At 31.8% G+C, this 13,471-nt stretch overlaps 1 protein-coding gene across 1 annotated transcript in view; it reads right to left on the bottom strand.

Moving 5' to 3' along the window:
- Positions 1-1,164: 1,164 nt before the first annotated feature.
- The window catches only part of LOC129965382 (protein SSUH2 homolog), a 42,844-nt gene continuing 30,537 nt past the window's right edge, over positions 1,165-13,471 (bottom strand). The window contains exons 5-11 of the mRNA XM_056079216.1: positions 13,341-13,401; positions 10,934-11,124; positions 9,909-10,003; positions 7,459-7,551; positions 5,690-5,798; positions 2,826-2,927; positions 1,165-1,560 (exon numbers count right to left, since the gene is read on the bottom strand). Of these exons, the coding sequence (XP_055935191.1) occupies positions 1,414-1,560; positions 2,826-2,927; positions 5,690-5,798; positions 7,459-7,551; positions 9,909-10,003; positions 10,934-11,124; positions 13,341-13,401 (798 nt within the window). The 3' untranslated portion in view covers positions 1,165-1,413. The remainder of the gene's footprint in view (positions 1,561-2,825; positions 2,928-5,689; positions 5,799-7,458; positions 7,552-9,908; positions 10,004-10,933; positions 11,125-13,340; positions 13,402-13,471) is intronic.

Here is a 13,471-nt window from a genome sequence, read left to right as displayed (position 1 = left end):
GTTTTCCGAGGACAAAATTTCGTTATGACTGTCCTCGCTGGGTAAAACCCACAGGGCGTTACGGCAAACTTTCTCCGAAGAGAGCAGTACACGGCAGAAATGTGCAAACAAAATAAAATATGTACAAATTAATCCATGCTTGGTAACATTAGTGGAAAATTACAGAAGAGCATTTACTTTTTTTCCAGACATTTCAAATAATCTTGAAATTGTAGCGCTGTATATTGATAAAAGCATGTATGCTTTCAACATTTCATTATGGATTATTTAGTTTTGGGCTATTTATTGATGCTTATAAGGCTTGTGCTACTTTGTTGAGATTATTGGCATTACTTCTTCATTAAATCAATGCGATTTGTTTATAAAATTACTGGTAATCTCTCAGATAGTATTTATGACAGATCATTTCATTTTTGAACAGTGTTTGTATTCATTGCAATTAGGGTAACATCCAATCAGTTTAATCAATTCAAGAATCTATAATTTATTTTGCTAGAAATTTTTACATTTTTAAAGGATACAAAAAATTTAAAGCAAATACAGAAACATTTAAATGGCACGCATATAAATAAAATGCATATTCTTAATATCTAACATTCGCTTGTGAGAAAGATAAACTTTTTTCAATTATAGCATTCATATTCAACGTATTTGCGAAATTCAAAATATGCAATCGCCCCAAAAAGCATGCGTATCTTATTTTTTGGACCTGTTACAAGTCTTTTTCTAATGGAAATATTTTATACAACTTGTTTTTGATAAAAAGTTGTTAATTTTAGATAGTTTTGAATGTAATGAAAGAAAAGAAATGATAAATTATTTCGACAAATTAACTTTTACTTTATTAGATTTTATTTTAAAAAATTACATAAAAAATGAAAAAAAATCTTGCCAGTACATTCTCCCAAAAAACTTCAGCATTTAATTTGAATTTCTAAATCAAAATTATCAAGATATTTGTTGAAATATCTTATTAACAATATTTAGTCAGAAAAAAATGTGAACTTTCATCAAATTTCAGTAAGTGTCCAAATACTTTAAGTAATTTTAACATTTTGAATGGAAAGGAAAAAAGTTATTTTTAGTTATTATTATTTAAAATTGATGCTAAATTTTAAATTATACTAAAAATTATGTTAAATTCTTATCATTGTTGATCTAATATTTAAAAAAATCTTCGTGGCTTTTTTTTTTAAATTCATATAAATTAAAAAGCTCAAACACTGTGTTTTATCTTAAAAATCATACTGAAATATGTGTGGCAAATAAAATATTACAGAAGGTTTTCAATGCATCCAAATGCATTTAGGGTGACTATAAATTAGATAATGTATTATTAATAGATTATAGTTTATAAAAGAGGGAGAAGTATCCTGGGAGGTTCACTTAAGGCCATGCAGTCTTAACGTTTTGTTATGATATGGCACAACAGCAGCACAGGCTCTCTGGAAAATCCGGTGCATATACTTCGTTTTTGGTACCGTAAATGAAGAATACGTCTTGCCTTTGTTTCCACTCGTATGTCACTTTATTTACTGGAATAGCCCACACGCCATGCCTCTGCAAATAATAATAATAATAATAATAATAAAAAACAGGTATAGAAATGCTTGCTGTTGGCTTATATCACAACTGTGCAGTCAAAAAATTCATAATATTTATAGTATTCTTTGAGCACAGTGAATATGTTTGTATGTTGAATTTCAAGAAAGATACATTTTTCATAAAAGCTGCTTTCTCAAAGTGAATGCGATTTATGTAAACTTAGTTTATAAAATGAACCTGTCACATCAGATTCTTGTAATACATAATTTTTGGACTTAATATAGATCTTATCCAAGATAGTAATACATGTTAAAGAATATTTATTTTGATGACTGACATGTTGTTTAGATTTAGTGACGCAAATACTGTATTTTGTCTAAACTGCGTCAAACATATGGTTTAAATATCTGAAGTAAATCTGAAAATATCGAAAATATTCTGCTCTAAAAATAATTACACTAAATGGTATTTAAGAAAAAGTTATCAATATAATAATTTGAATTCCATACGATTAAGTAAAAGTGAGAAAAGTCAGTAAAAAAACATTATTGAAATCTAAATATATCCATAAAAATCAATGGTTCTTAAAAATTTAAAAAAAAAAAAAATTCCTACGGATGTTCCCCGATAAATCCGTAAAAGTTCCGATAAAAGTTAACCAAGAAGATTTAAAAAAAAAAAAAATAGCTGTAATTAGAATTTCAACACTCTATCAATATATGTAGGGCGTGTAAATGCATTCTCTATTTATTATGATGAGGTAGACTACTGTCCTTATATCTGAACATGAACCATTATTAATGCTTATTTCACGCCTATGCAATCATGTTATCTTTGATTCATTAGCTAAAAGATATGCAATCAAAATACTTTTTTCAGCGAATTTATTAAAAACATCAACATTTTTTAAGTTTTATTTGCTAATTAGCTTGACAGTTCTTTCTTTCTATAGAAAGAATGGTACTTGTGAATTCGAATGACACTAGATTTTTATGATCAATACGGTGATGTGTAAATCAAATATAAAACGTGGTCACTGCTAACATGCATTCTATTAGATCACCTTTTTCTTAACCTTCTTTTTTTCTTTCGTATCGTTTGATAATTCTTTTTATTTTTGACATGTTAATTAACTGAACAAAATATTTTGCACTTTTTTATGGAATTTCGAATTGCATTATATGTGGAAATGATTTTTATTCTCTCTAGAAATTAAAAAATATATATCTTTTTCTTCAATCAACTAATACACAAATCCCTACATACTACATAGTACTTACTTGTAAAAGTAGTTTTTCTGAAAACGAAATGTTTCGATGTTTTTCGAGAATCGCTGTAGCAATCATTTGCAAGTCTTTCACAGGAAAATTCACAGATGGAATCTACAATTACAACATAAGAGAAAAAACTGTATTCTATATTCTACTCTAATTAAATTTTGCAAGATGTTTTAAATAAACATGCAGATTTCTATGAGAGTTAGAATAATACTGGGTTATTCAATTCATTAGATGGTTATAATGTTTGTGGCCAAATGATAAACCAATTTCACATTTGTTATCTGATAGAAAAATACATTAGAAAATTATAGATTTGAAAGTGGACAATTAGCTTGCAACAAACCATTTCAGAGCATTTCTAATAATATTTTGCAATTTTATTAATTACCTAAGCAATGAATTGTATTCAATGCAGTTGTAAAAACGTTGAATGAAGCTGTCTGAAATTCGTATGATGGTGTGTTTAAATTTGCTGTTGCCATTCAACAATAAGTAATAATACTAGAGATACTACCAGTATTACTAGATAGAGAAAATACTAGTAATACAGCAAGTAATGAATGTCCAACCACGAACAGGATGGTTGTAATTAAAGTGATGCAATTCAATCCCCTCTAAAATCCATTCTGCCTATCGGATTTTGATGAAACTTAATATATACGTTATATGGATCATGAGGAAAAGACTTCTGCAATAAGAAAAATAGTTCAAATTTTGACCACCAAGGGGAATTGTGCAGCTTAAAGATGGACAAAAAAATCTTTCAGAATAATTAAAATTTATTTAATTACAGAATGTATTCAATGCCTTCTCCATTGATATTAATTAAGTGTTGAAAATGCATTATAGTATTTTGGTGGAGCGAAAAAAAACCCTTGAGGGATTGCAGTAACATGGCGTATTATGCTGGTTTTCAACCCTCGTAAAGTCTGAATTCCTCCCCCATAAACACGGTCTTTTAGTAATCCCCACAACCAGAAATCGCAGGGATTTAAGTTGGGTGAATGAGGAGACCAAGAATCTGGAAAAGCTCAAGACATTTCTCGATTTTCTCCAAAGTTATCACGAAGCAGCTTTTTGACTTGGCACCCAACGCATGGAATTGCTCCATCTTGCACTAAGCAGTAGTCTTCAAACATTGCTATTCCTATAAAGCAAGAATGGCTTGGAAGGAGTTCGAAGGAGAGAATGGTTCAAAGGAGTTCACTACACCGTGCACTCGTGACAGAGCATGTTTTAGGACCTTGAGAGAAGGATCAAAGAAAAACGGTCCAAGGATAAAATAAGCAGTAAATTCACACCATGCAGTCACGCAATCAGTTGTTGTTGGTGCAGGTCATTAGGAATCCCCACACAATATCACACAATCCCCACAATTATTCACAACCCTATGTAAAGAGAAGTACGTCTCATCTGATTATAGAATTTATCAAGGCCACGCGTCATCAATTTTCCATTCTCGTCAAACTTCGGCTAACAAATTCATAGCGTGTTTGGTGGCAGCATTTGCACCACATGGATCTTATGCGAATATCATTTTAAAATGGATCGCAGAATTTTTAGTACTACCGACCACGGATTCGCCAACTCACACGACACCGATCGAGCATTTGCTGAAGAATAGCTGAAACTGGCGGCTCTTTTCATCACAACAGTGCGTCTTCTTCGACAGTTTCATTCGCAACAGGTTTCCGTCCTCTTCCTGGCAGACACCCAAATCTCCAGTCTCTTCAAATTTCCTAACCATCTTCATCAAACCTTTATTCGATATTGACCGTTTTCGCAATCCCTTAATATCGTTTCCAATGATTCTTACACAATGCAGCTAAGCTATTGTTGCCGTTTTTGTAACCCAGTTTTACCAGTAAAGCTCAATCTTACATCTGTACGGACATGATCAACAATGACAAAGGCACGCAGAATGATTTTCGGGTTTTGACTGCAAGTCTCTTTATAGATTTCACTTATTTGTAAGAGGAAGTATTAAAAAGTGACCTCTGATGGTCAAAATTTGAAATATTTTTTATTATAGAAATCTTTTTCCCATGATCAATATAACGCATATACTAAGTTTCATCAAAATCGATGGGTAGAGCTGACTCTTGAGGACTCTGAATAGGGTCATTTTAATTATAAGGCCATTCTGTATATTATATATATATATATGGAGAGAGAGAGATTTGAGTAGCTCATTTTACTCTGAAACTTTCATTGAAAAAGATCATTTATGGAAAATATCATTTTAATGAAATGGATAATGCTGTTTATTTAGAAAATTGGTGACACTGTTTAATTCGTATGCTTTGTTAATGCAATCGCTGGTGTTAGGGAAATTCTATGATTATATACTTTCTTGATTAGACGGAATATAAATTTGATATTTCTTGTTACGAATCATTCATATTGCTTCCCTGCGTAGTTTGTTGCATAGTAAGGAAGAGAGTTTTTTAGATATTGTAATGATTTTCAAATGAATGCAGACTCCGCAATCATTTGATAGCGAACGTGGTGACTTTAGAGACAAAAATGAAGGTTTCTGAATTCAAGGGTCAAGAATTTTGGCGCTGTCTCTGTTAGGGCTCGACTCCTGACAATCCTAACCGATGCTCTTGGCGAGCTTTCGTTGCCCTGTTAAGGGATCTGCTAAGTCGCAGAAAGTAAATCTGCGATTTTTAATAGATTCAGAAACCATATTATGATCGATTTATTTTTATGATATAAAAGTTTTTTTTTCACTTATGTGCTTCCCTTTCTCATTTTAAACCCTACTCTTTAATAATTTAGTTTCTATAACTCCCAGAAATTTATACCCGCTTCGATGAATTTGTAGTTGAATAAAAAAAATCGCATGGAAGTGTTAATACCGATGGTTTTTCATCCTGGAAAACTAAATATCCATTAGCATATTCCAGTTTTTCACTGACAGCCAAAGCGTCTGAAGGTTCCAAAATATCGCTGTCCATGTGATTCGACCTAAAATAAAATTGAGATATTATTGATTTCAATCATTTTTGTATCACAGAATACTATCTCAGAATGAAAGCCTTTTAAATAATGTAAATCATTTAAACCTACCAACGGTACTTCGTTTAGCATCATCTCAATACAACACACTTACTTTTCCATTTCTGTATTTTCTGTTTATTAAGTTTTATCTTATTAGAATATCAGTAAACATTACGAGTAAATTATTATACTTGTACCGGTGGTAAAATTAACTTATTCTAAAATTCACAAATTTTATAAAAATCTCTGGCTACGCATGTACTATGTAGCATTTGTTATCTATGTAGCCGATTATTTAATGAGGCAAAATTTCAATTTTGTAATAAATTTTCCACTTTCACGTGTCAAATTTTTTAATTAAACGACAAAATAGCAACTGGAGCAATAATGCAATCGACAAACAATCACCTCCTTATGGATTTTGCCTGTAAAATGGACAAATATTCAGCAGTTTATTAATCAAAAATTGAGCCAACTCATCTTCATCATCTCTCACACTCAGCAACCGTTGTCCCAACCGACTACTGATGATGCATAAATAAATTTTTATAATCATAAAGCATTAAAAATTCGTAATGTTTCGTAAATATCTCCCAATACAAATATTTGGAGACAATTCCATTGAAGATGACAAATAATATTTGAGTACTTGATGTCACAAAAGCAATATTCTCAACTTATATGACAGAAAATCGACGAATAAAAATTCAGTTAAAAAAGAAAACCGACCGACCATAAAGTTTTTGGAAAAATTGTTACATTTTTTTTTAACTTGGTCATTTAATCATTTCAAGAAGCAAGTAGCAGGAAACACAAAAATGGCGCATCATACCGACTTTGAAATCCATTGTATAATTGCTGCTAATTAATTTTACCAAATTTTACACTGAAATTGTTTACATCAGAAATAGATGCTGCTTTTCTTTTCTGCAAAAGTACAGGTTTTTCTTTTCTGTTTGATCGTTGAAGATGAAATTCAAGCACTATCTCATTGATAAAAATCTTATGTCTACCATAAAAAAACCCACACAAAATACAAACTGCCATAAAACATAATTCAATTCCATGTAAATCACGAGTATGTGCGTAACAAAGGTCTCACGGTCTAGCAAATAGGTAACAAAGGTCACAAACAGCTCACGGTTTAGCAAATATGGAAATATGTCAAAAGATTTATAATAATTTATTAATTAAATTTATTCAAATTGCCCGCTAGACATAAATATCAATAACCTACCTTTTAAAGCAGATGATTTCATCAAAGAGTATCTAACTAAACAGAAATTATTTGTCCTAACTTTTTCAAACAATCTATTGCTATCGAAGTACTTGCTACAGATTTGACCGGAGTTTAAGCGGTACAACATTTCTGGATTTCAAATTGAAACTGAAAGGAGGTCTGAACATTTTTTAAATTCCTGAAAGAAAATATATTTTTGTTTCTTCCATTCTCTTTACAGAAATAGAATAAGTACAATATAATCTTACGCAAATTGGCATAATGAAGATCTAATGTATTTCAGATTTGAAACCAAAATTCAATGAAATTGTGATGCCTAAATTTCATAAATATTTATTTGCCGAGTTTGACAACAATTTTTCTGCGTAGCAATGAGTCAGAACATACCACGATATTGTGATGTTTATGAAGCAACGAATTTGTCCAGTCCCGCTGCATGTTAAGCAAACCGCTATTGTTTCTCCATTGCATTTCCAACATCTGAAAAGAAAAAAGATTTGAAGATTTGAATTCATTTTTTTTAAATGAAATGTTCAGCAGAATTTGAGAACAAATATTTTGAACATTTTGCAATAAAAACTATAATAGAAATTTTGTTCCCTAAATTTGAATTTTCGCAAAATAATAAACTCATTTTTGAAATTTGCTGAAAAGCCAAAAAAACTGGTATATAGATGTGCATAAGCGCTAATGACGAAGCTATACAGCCACTCCGCGTAAGATGATGTGGTCTGTATAAGACAGTAGGCGTCTGGCAAAGCTGTTAGATCGGTTCTTAATGTTACAATGGCAGATTATTAAGATTTAAGTAATTTTGTATATGACGTTAAAGTAGACATACTAGAGATGAGACACGGCATATTCAAGGGTAGTGATGAAATTTGAATTCAAATCTACGACGACTTCACGAATGTACCATGAATATCGAATATCCGTTAAAATATCAAATCTCCGAAATTGTTGCAACCAGAAAAAGATGTTGAAAGAATAGGATAATCGACGATTGAGGAGAATCCTTAAATGGGATAGACTTGCAACATTTCCTCAAATTGCCGCGGATCTCAAAACTGGGCATCAACAAGTGTCAATTGCGAACTATTCAACAGACCATCATTGATATGGACTTTTGGAATCGAAAGTAGACTCGTGTACCATTTTAACTGAACGTCACAAAACTTTACGCCTTGCCTGGGATCTAAAACACTTCTATTGGACTCTTGATGGCCTGAAACATATAGAATTGCCTGACGAATCTTTTTTTCATTTGTATGGACTTTACATGTCTTTACTTCCATGGATTTTACATGTCAACAGAAAATGGTTCAGTTTGGTGTCTGAGAGGGTATGGGCAGTTGGCGTGACTTGGAGCCCTTGGTATGTCAAGAGATGAATCTCACAAGCGACAGGTATCCGTTTACTTACACATATTTATGTGTATGGTCACGGAAAAACAATGAAGGCAAAGCTCTTTTCCAGCTTTATCATAACAGGAGATAAGCCGAGGTCAGACACTCCTCCAACCAAATTCAATACAAGAACCACATCCAATTTCCATTGCGCAATTCGACGTGTTTAGACAATTCCAGCAATATAACACGACACAAGACGACAATTTCTTCTGAGTGACTCCAGGAACACTCTTCTGTCTTTATACATTTCTATTGGTCATCTAAAACCCCAGACACAAACAGTATTGAAAATATCTATAATGCCTAACAATGCGCTTTTCAGAAGAGTTGAATTGATTCAAAAGTTAGTCGAGTCCAAGCCATGCCAATTTGAGATTTCGTGGCGCTTACTCGTGCGTGTTTCTGCATGATATTAGGTAGGTGTACCAATTTTTCTGGTTCTTCAGTGTATACTGAGAAATGATAGCAAGCGCATATAATCTCCACCTAATATGGTAGCTTTGAATATTACATGTAAAAAATAGATTATTAAATTTCCACATTATATAATTTTTTGCAAATCGTTTGTTAACTCGATTGTTTACTAGGCAATAACAACAGCAAAATCTAAAGAGAATAGTATTTTAGAGAGACAGAGATTATTTAAAGGCAGAGTTTATAGAGTAATTTATAATATAGAAAGGCAGAAATTAAATATAGAGAGGCAGAGATGCATGCTACAAATTCGTTTGAAAGACATGAAAATCAGTGTACAGGAAATCCGATTAACAGTATCAACTTTTATTAATCTATTTTCTTTTTATCTAATACTCAAACAGACAGATGGACACACAATTAGAAATGAAATAAAGAAATGTTCCCTTGGATTTAAGAAAATTCATGAAGATAAGAATTTTTTGATGACTTTTAATGCTTTCATACATATACAAAAGAATAAATAGTGTAAAAGTCATATAAAATCGAAATGGTTGCATGCATTTTTTAAAATATTATTTCTCCTAAAACAGGCACTAGTTATACATGATTACGAAAGGAAAAAGACTTTTAAAAAATATTAAAATTAGTATCACTTCTTTATTTCCACAGAACATTTTTCAACATCCTGTGGAATTTCGATTAAAGAACAGTTTCAGTTATTATCTAATAAATTCTATGAACAATTAAATTATATCCGCTGCAGTTGTGACATATTTGGCATATTCAATAAGCACTGTTTGGAAGCTGTTGTATGCAAATAGAATATAATACACAAGAATAGAACTAGGAAACACAAGAATATAAGAAAATAAAATATAGAATAGAAGAGATGAAATATAGCTAAAAGTATACAGATTCGGATATACACGAAATTTGTAGATTCGAATACACAAGAATATAAGAAGCACTGTTTGGAAATGTCGACAAAATAAATGTGTGAAAAGGTCTTACTTTTTTCTTCCAGTGCCCAGACACCGATAGCAACGCTCTCTGTACCCTTGTAAGGATACTTTGTGTCCATCACCAAGACAAAGAGAGCATCTTTCCTAGAGCAAAAATTGATATGGTCTTATAAATTTGGTATTATACCTGTGCTTAACATTTAAAATTGACGTGACGTGGATTATATTCTTTATGCGCCAGCGAAATTAAGACCTGATTTTGCCATTCACCAAATAAACTTCCATAGTTAAGAGCATTAAAATGTCTGTATGCATGCTTAGAAATTACCATTTCGGCGTTTTTGCAAGCTAAAATTTTAGAAAATCGCTGTTCAGTTGTTTTAAATTTATGTAATAATATGCTAATTCCTCTGTAAATATTTTCTATTAAATACGTTGAAAAAAATGTCTTGTAACTCCTAAAATTTAATTTAAAGAATACTAGCTTTAAAAGTGGCTAATTAATTCAAAACTATTAAGTTTCTGAACTCTTTATCCCCCCTCAAATTAATAATTCAAAAATTATTTATAAAAATTGAGAAAATATTTATACAGAGTGACCCTATTCGCTGATGTTAACAGGAATTTTGGTTAACAAGTATTTTATTAAAGAAATTCATTACTGACATTTATAGGCCTTATGATATAATAATTGATAAATATATATATGATATATAAATGATTATGTAGGGAACATCAGTATTTGATAGAAATTTTAAAAAATGGTGTAAAGCCTAAATACCAAATTTCATCCGCAAATATCAAAGTGTTTTCGGGTTATCTTTGTTACAGGCAGATATTTTACAAAAATGTGTTTTTCGAACTCAGGGAGCTTTAAAATGCAGATTCACCAAAATCTTGAGTTTGAGTTATTTGATGATTATAATACCTTTTCTATGCTTCAAATAAGAAACATAAATAGCAATATCGCATGTAAGTAGATTTTGCCATGATTTGTTTTCTTCCATAATTCCATATTTCATGTGAATGTAATGACACACAACATTTACATTTACTTTTTGTTATGAAACTCACCCATCCTGCAGCAGAGCAGGCCGTGCACCTTTTGCTTCCAATACCACCGCATACGTGACACGTCATCAAGACGTCGGTGTGTGGAATATCTATAGTCATGGAATGTACTTGGAAAGGTTTGGGCAAAGGACATTCAATATCCCAAGGTTCAGGAGGAGGATCGGATTCATTCACTTCGTCTAGAGGCCCACCTTTTAAAAAAATGACAGAAATAAATTCCATCAGTCAAAAGAGGAAACCAGCTGAATCCCATATTCATTCGTCACATATTAAAATTATTGAAACTGAACTAAATTTTGTTCAATCTTATTATTTAACTTCGTCCATCTTTATGAAATAGAAAATTTGGAATCGATTTTTCATTCAATTTCTGATGCAATATAATTATAAGGAGGGGAAAAAGAAGAAAAGGAGCAATAATGTAACATTATTCAAATAATAGCATATTAAAAGACGGTTTATATTTACATACAGATAGAAAAACTTTATTTATTATCAAGAATTTCGCAAAGCAAAATTTATATATTAAGGGGGGGGATATGTTACAAATCACGATGATATATATATATTCTATAACACCTTAATAAATGCGACTAAATATTTCTAATCAAAATATTTTAATGGATTGCATTAAATTACTGTAAACACCTTGTGTGTAAAATGAATCTAAGCATCGAAAAAATCGGCAGAAATCGCGCGTCAGATGGAAAGAAAGGAAACGTCAGCTTGGCGCTTAATGTGTTAACAATGGCAAAAATTCATAGCTGCTCGAGATAGCGACTTCACAGAAAGCATGATGAAACATACTGTATTCATAGTCATTCTTCCATAATAAATTAAGTTCCCTGAACCCGAGATAAAATCACCGAGTTCAGCTGCTAGGTGGCAGTTGCCTGGAATAGAGGAGAGCGGGGTGGGGGTGGGGGGGGGGTAAACTATACACCAATATATCAAATAACATGAAATTTAAATTATGACGGTTTGAAGTCCTTTTTAATCAAAAGTATTTTCTTAAATTCAAATTGGAAATACAAGCGAATTCGGTAAAAAGAGGAATGACGGTCTTATTTTGACAGAAATGTGGCTAAAAGGGCGGGCAGACAGTATAAAAATCTCTATTCCACAAAATGTTTAACAGAAAAATGTAACAACATAGTGATGTAGGTAACAAGAAATATAACACATAATAAAAGAATTATAATTAATGCTTTATTTAATTTAAAGTATTTTTTTTACTGAAATATATACCTATTTCTAACAACTTTGCTATTTGGCTATTAGAATGGACACCCTGTAGAGTCAAATTTTTAACAAGCACTTTGTATAACGAGCAAAACAAAATCGAAAAATGTGACCCGCTTAACGATCGTGGTTCGCAGAATGAATAGCGAGGAGATAGACACCGTCACATACTGGATTAGTCTGTATCAGTCTGTATTGAGCACTTTATTGAAGTGAATCTCATATCAGCATGGAAGAAATTTAGATCGGATAGGGTTGTCGAACGTGATTCCGAAGAGCAAATACCTATCTAATCGACGAGATTTTATATTTGGCCAACATTTTTTTACTTGGGGCTTGAGATAGCAACAGCATTAATGAGCTGATAGAAGAACATATTGAGAATTATCGAAGAGTTTATGGTCAAAGAGAATTCTGTGACCATAAGCCCACAGCAAAAAACTGCGGGCGTTGGTCAGGAAAAGAAAGAACAATAAATACAACAGATCAATGGGGAGATGTTGAAAGCACAGGAACTTATTCCATCGTACGTTGAGAATCTTCACCTTAATAAGCTAGTGCTATATGCTACTACAAATTCATTTAACGATATTGCTGAATCTCATTTCTCCAAATTTTTAAACATAAAAACAAATGTATTTAAATAATTTTTTGTCAAAAGCTTGCATTATAAACAATAAAGTACTTTATTATAAATTTTTTTTTCAGAATGGTACATATTGTTCTTTTTTGCGTGGATTCCTACGAAAAAAAAAGTTGTTTCACTAACGAGCAAGATTCAGGAACGAATTATGTTTGTTAAGCGAGGTTCCATTGTGTAATGTTTTCTTTTCTGTATTAGAGTAGCCAATACCCCTTCAGGCCTCTCTAATCACATACATAATGTGCGAAAAGAAATCCCTTTTCTCTTCACATTTAAGATTTAATTTAATATTCTCTTTTCGTAAACTGGGATATACATAAGCACGCCGGCTTCAGAAAACAGACTTCTCACTTTTCCATCAACACAGCCATTACGAAATCTGAAAGAGCCGACGAATCATCTGAATGGACCGCCGTTTTTCAACATGCCGCGTCAACCTTCCAGCCAAGGTATATTTAAATGAAATGTTTTTAAAAAAATATTTTCTGGATAAACAATCTTACTGGAAGAATATACACTCACCCGTGTAGGGTTCGAAACTCCAAGATACTTGACGCATTTCGGTGAAGCTCTCCAGAGTGTACTGAAAATATAAAACAAAAACAAAAATACATAAACAATCTAAAGCAAATAAACTTGCGAAAACCGTAAAA

Source organism: Argiope bruennichi, chromosome 4 (genome assembly GCF_947563725.1).
Source record: "Argiope bruennichi chromosome 4, qqArgBrue1.1, whole genome shotgun sequence".
Classification (NCBI taxonomy): domain Eukaryota; kingdom Metazoa; phylum Arthropoda; class Arachnida; order Araneae; family Araneidae; genus Argiope; species Argiope bruennichi.
The sequence above is the reverse complement of the archived record's forward strand: the minus strand, read 5'-3'. Positions and strand labels throughout refer to the sequence as shown.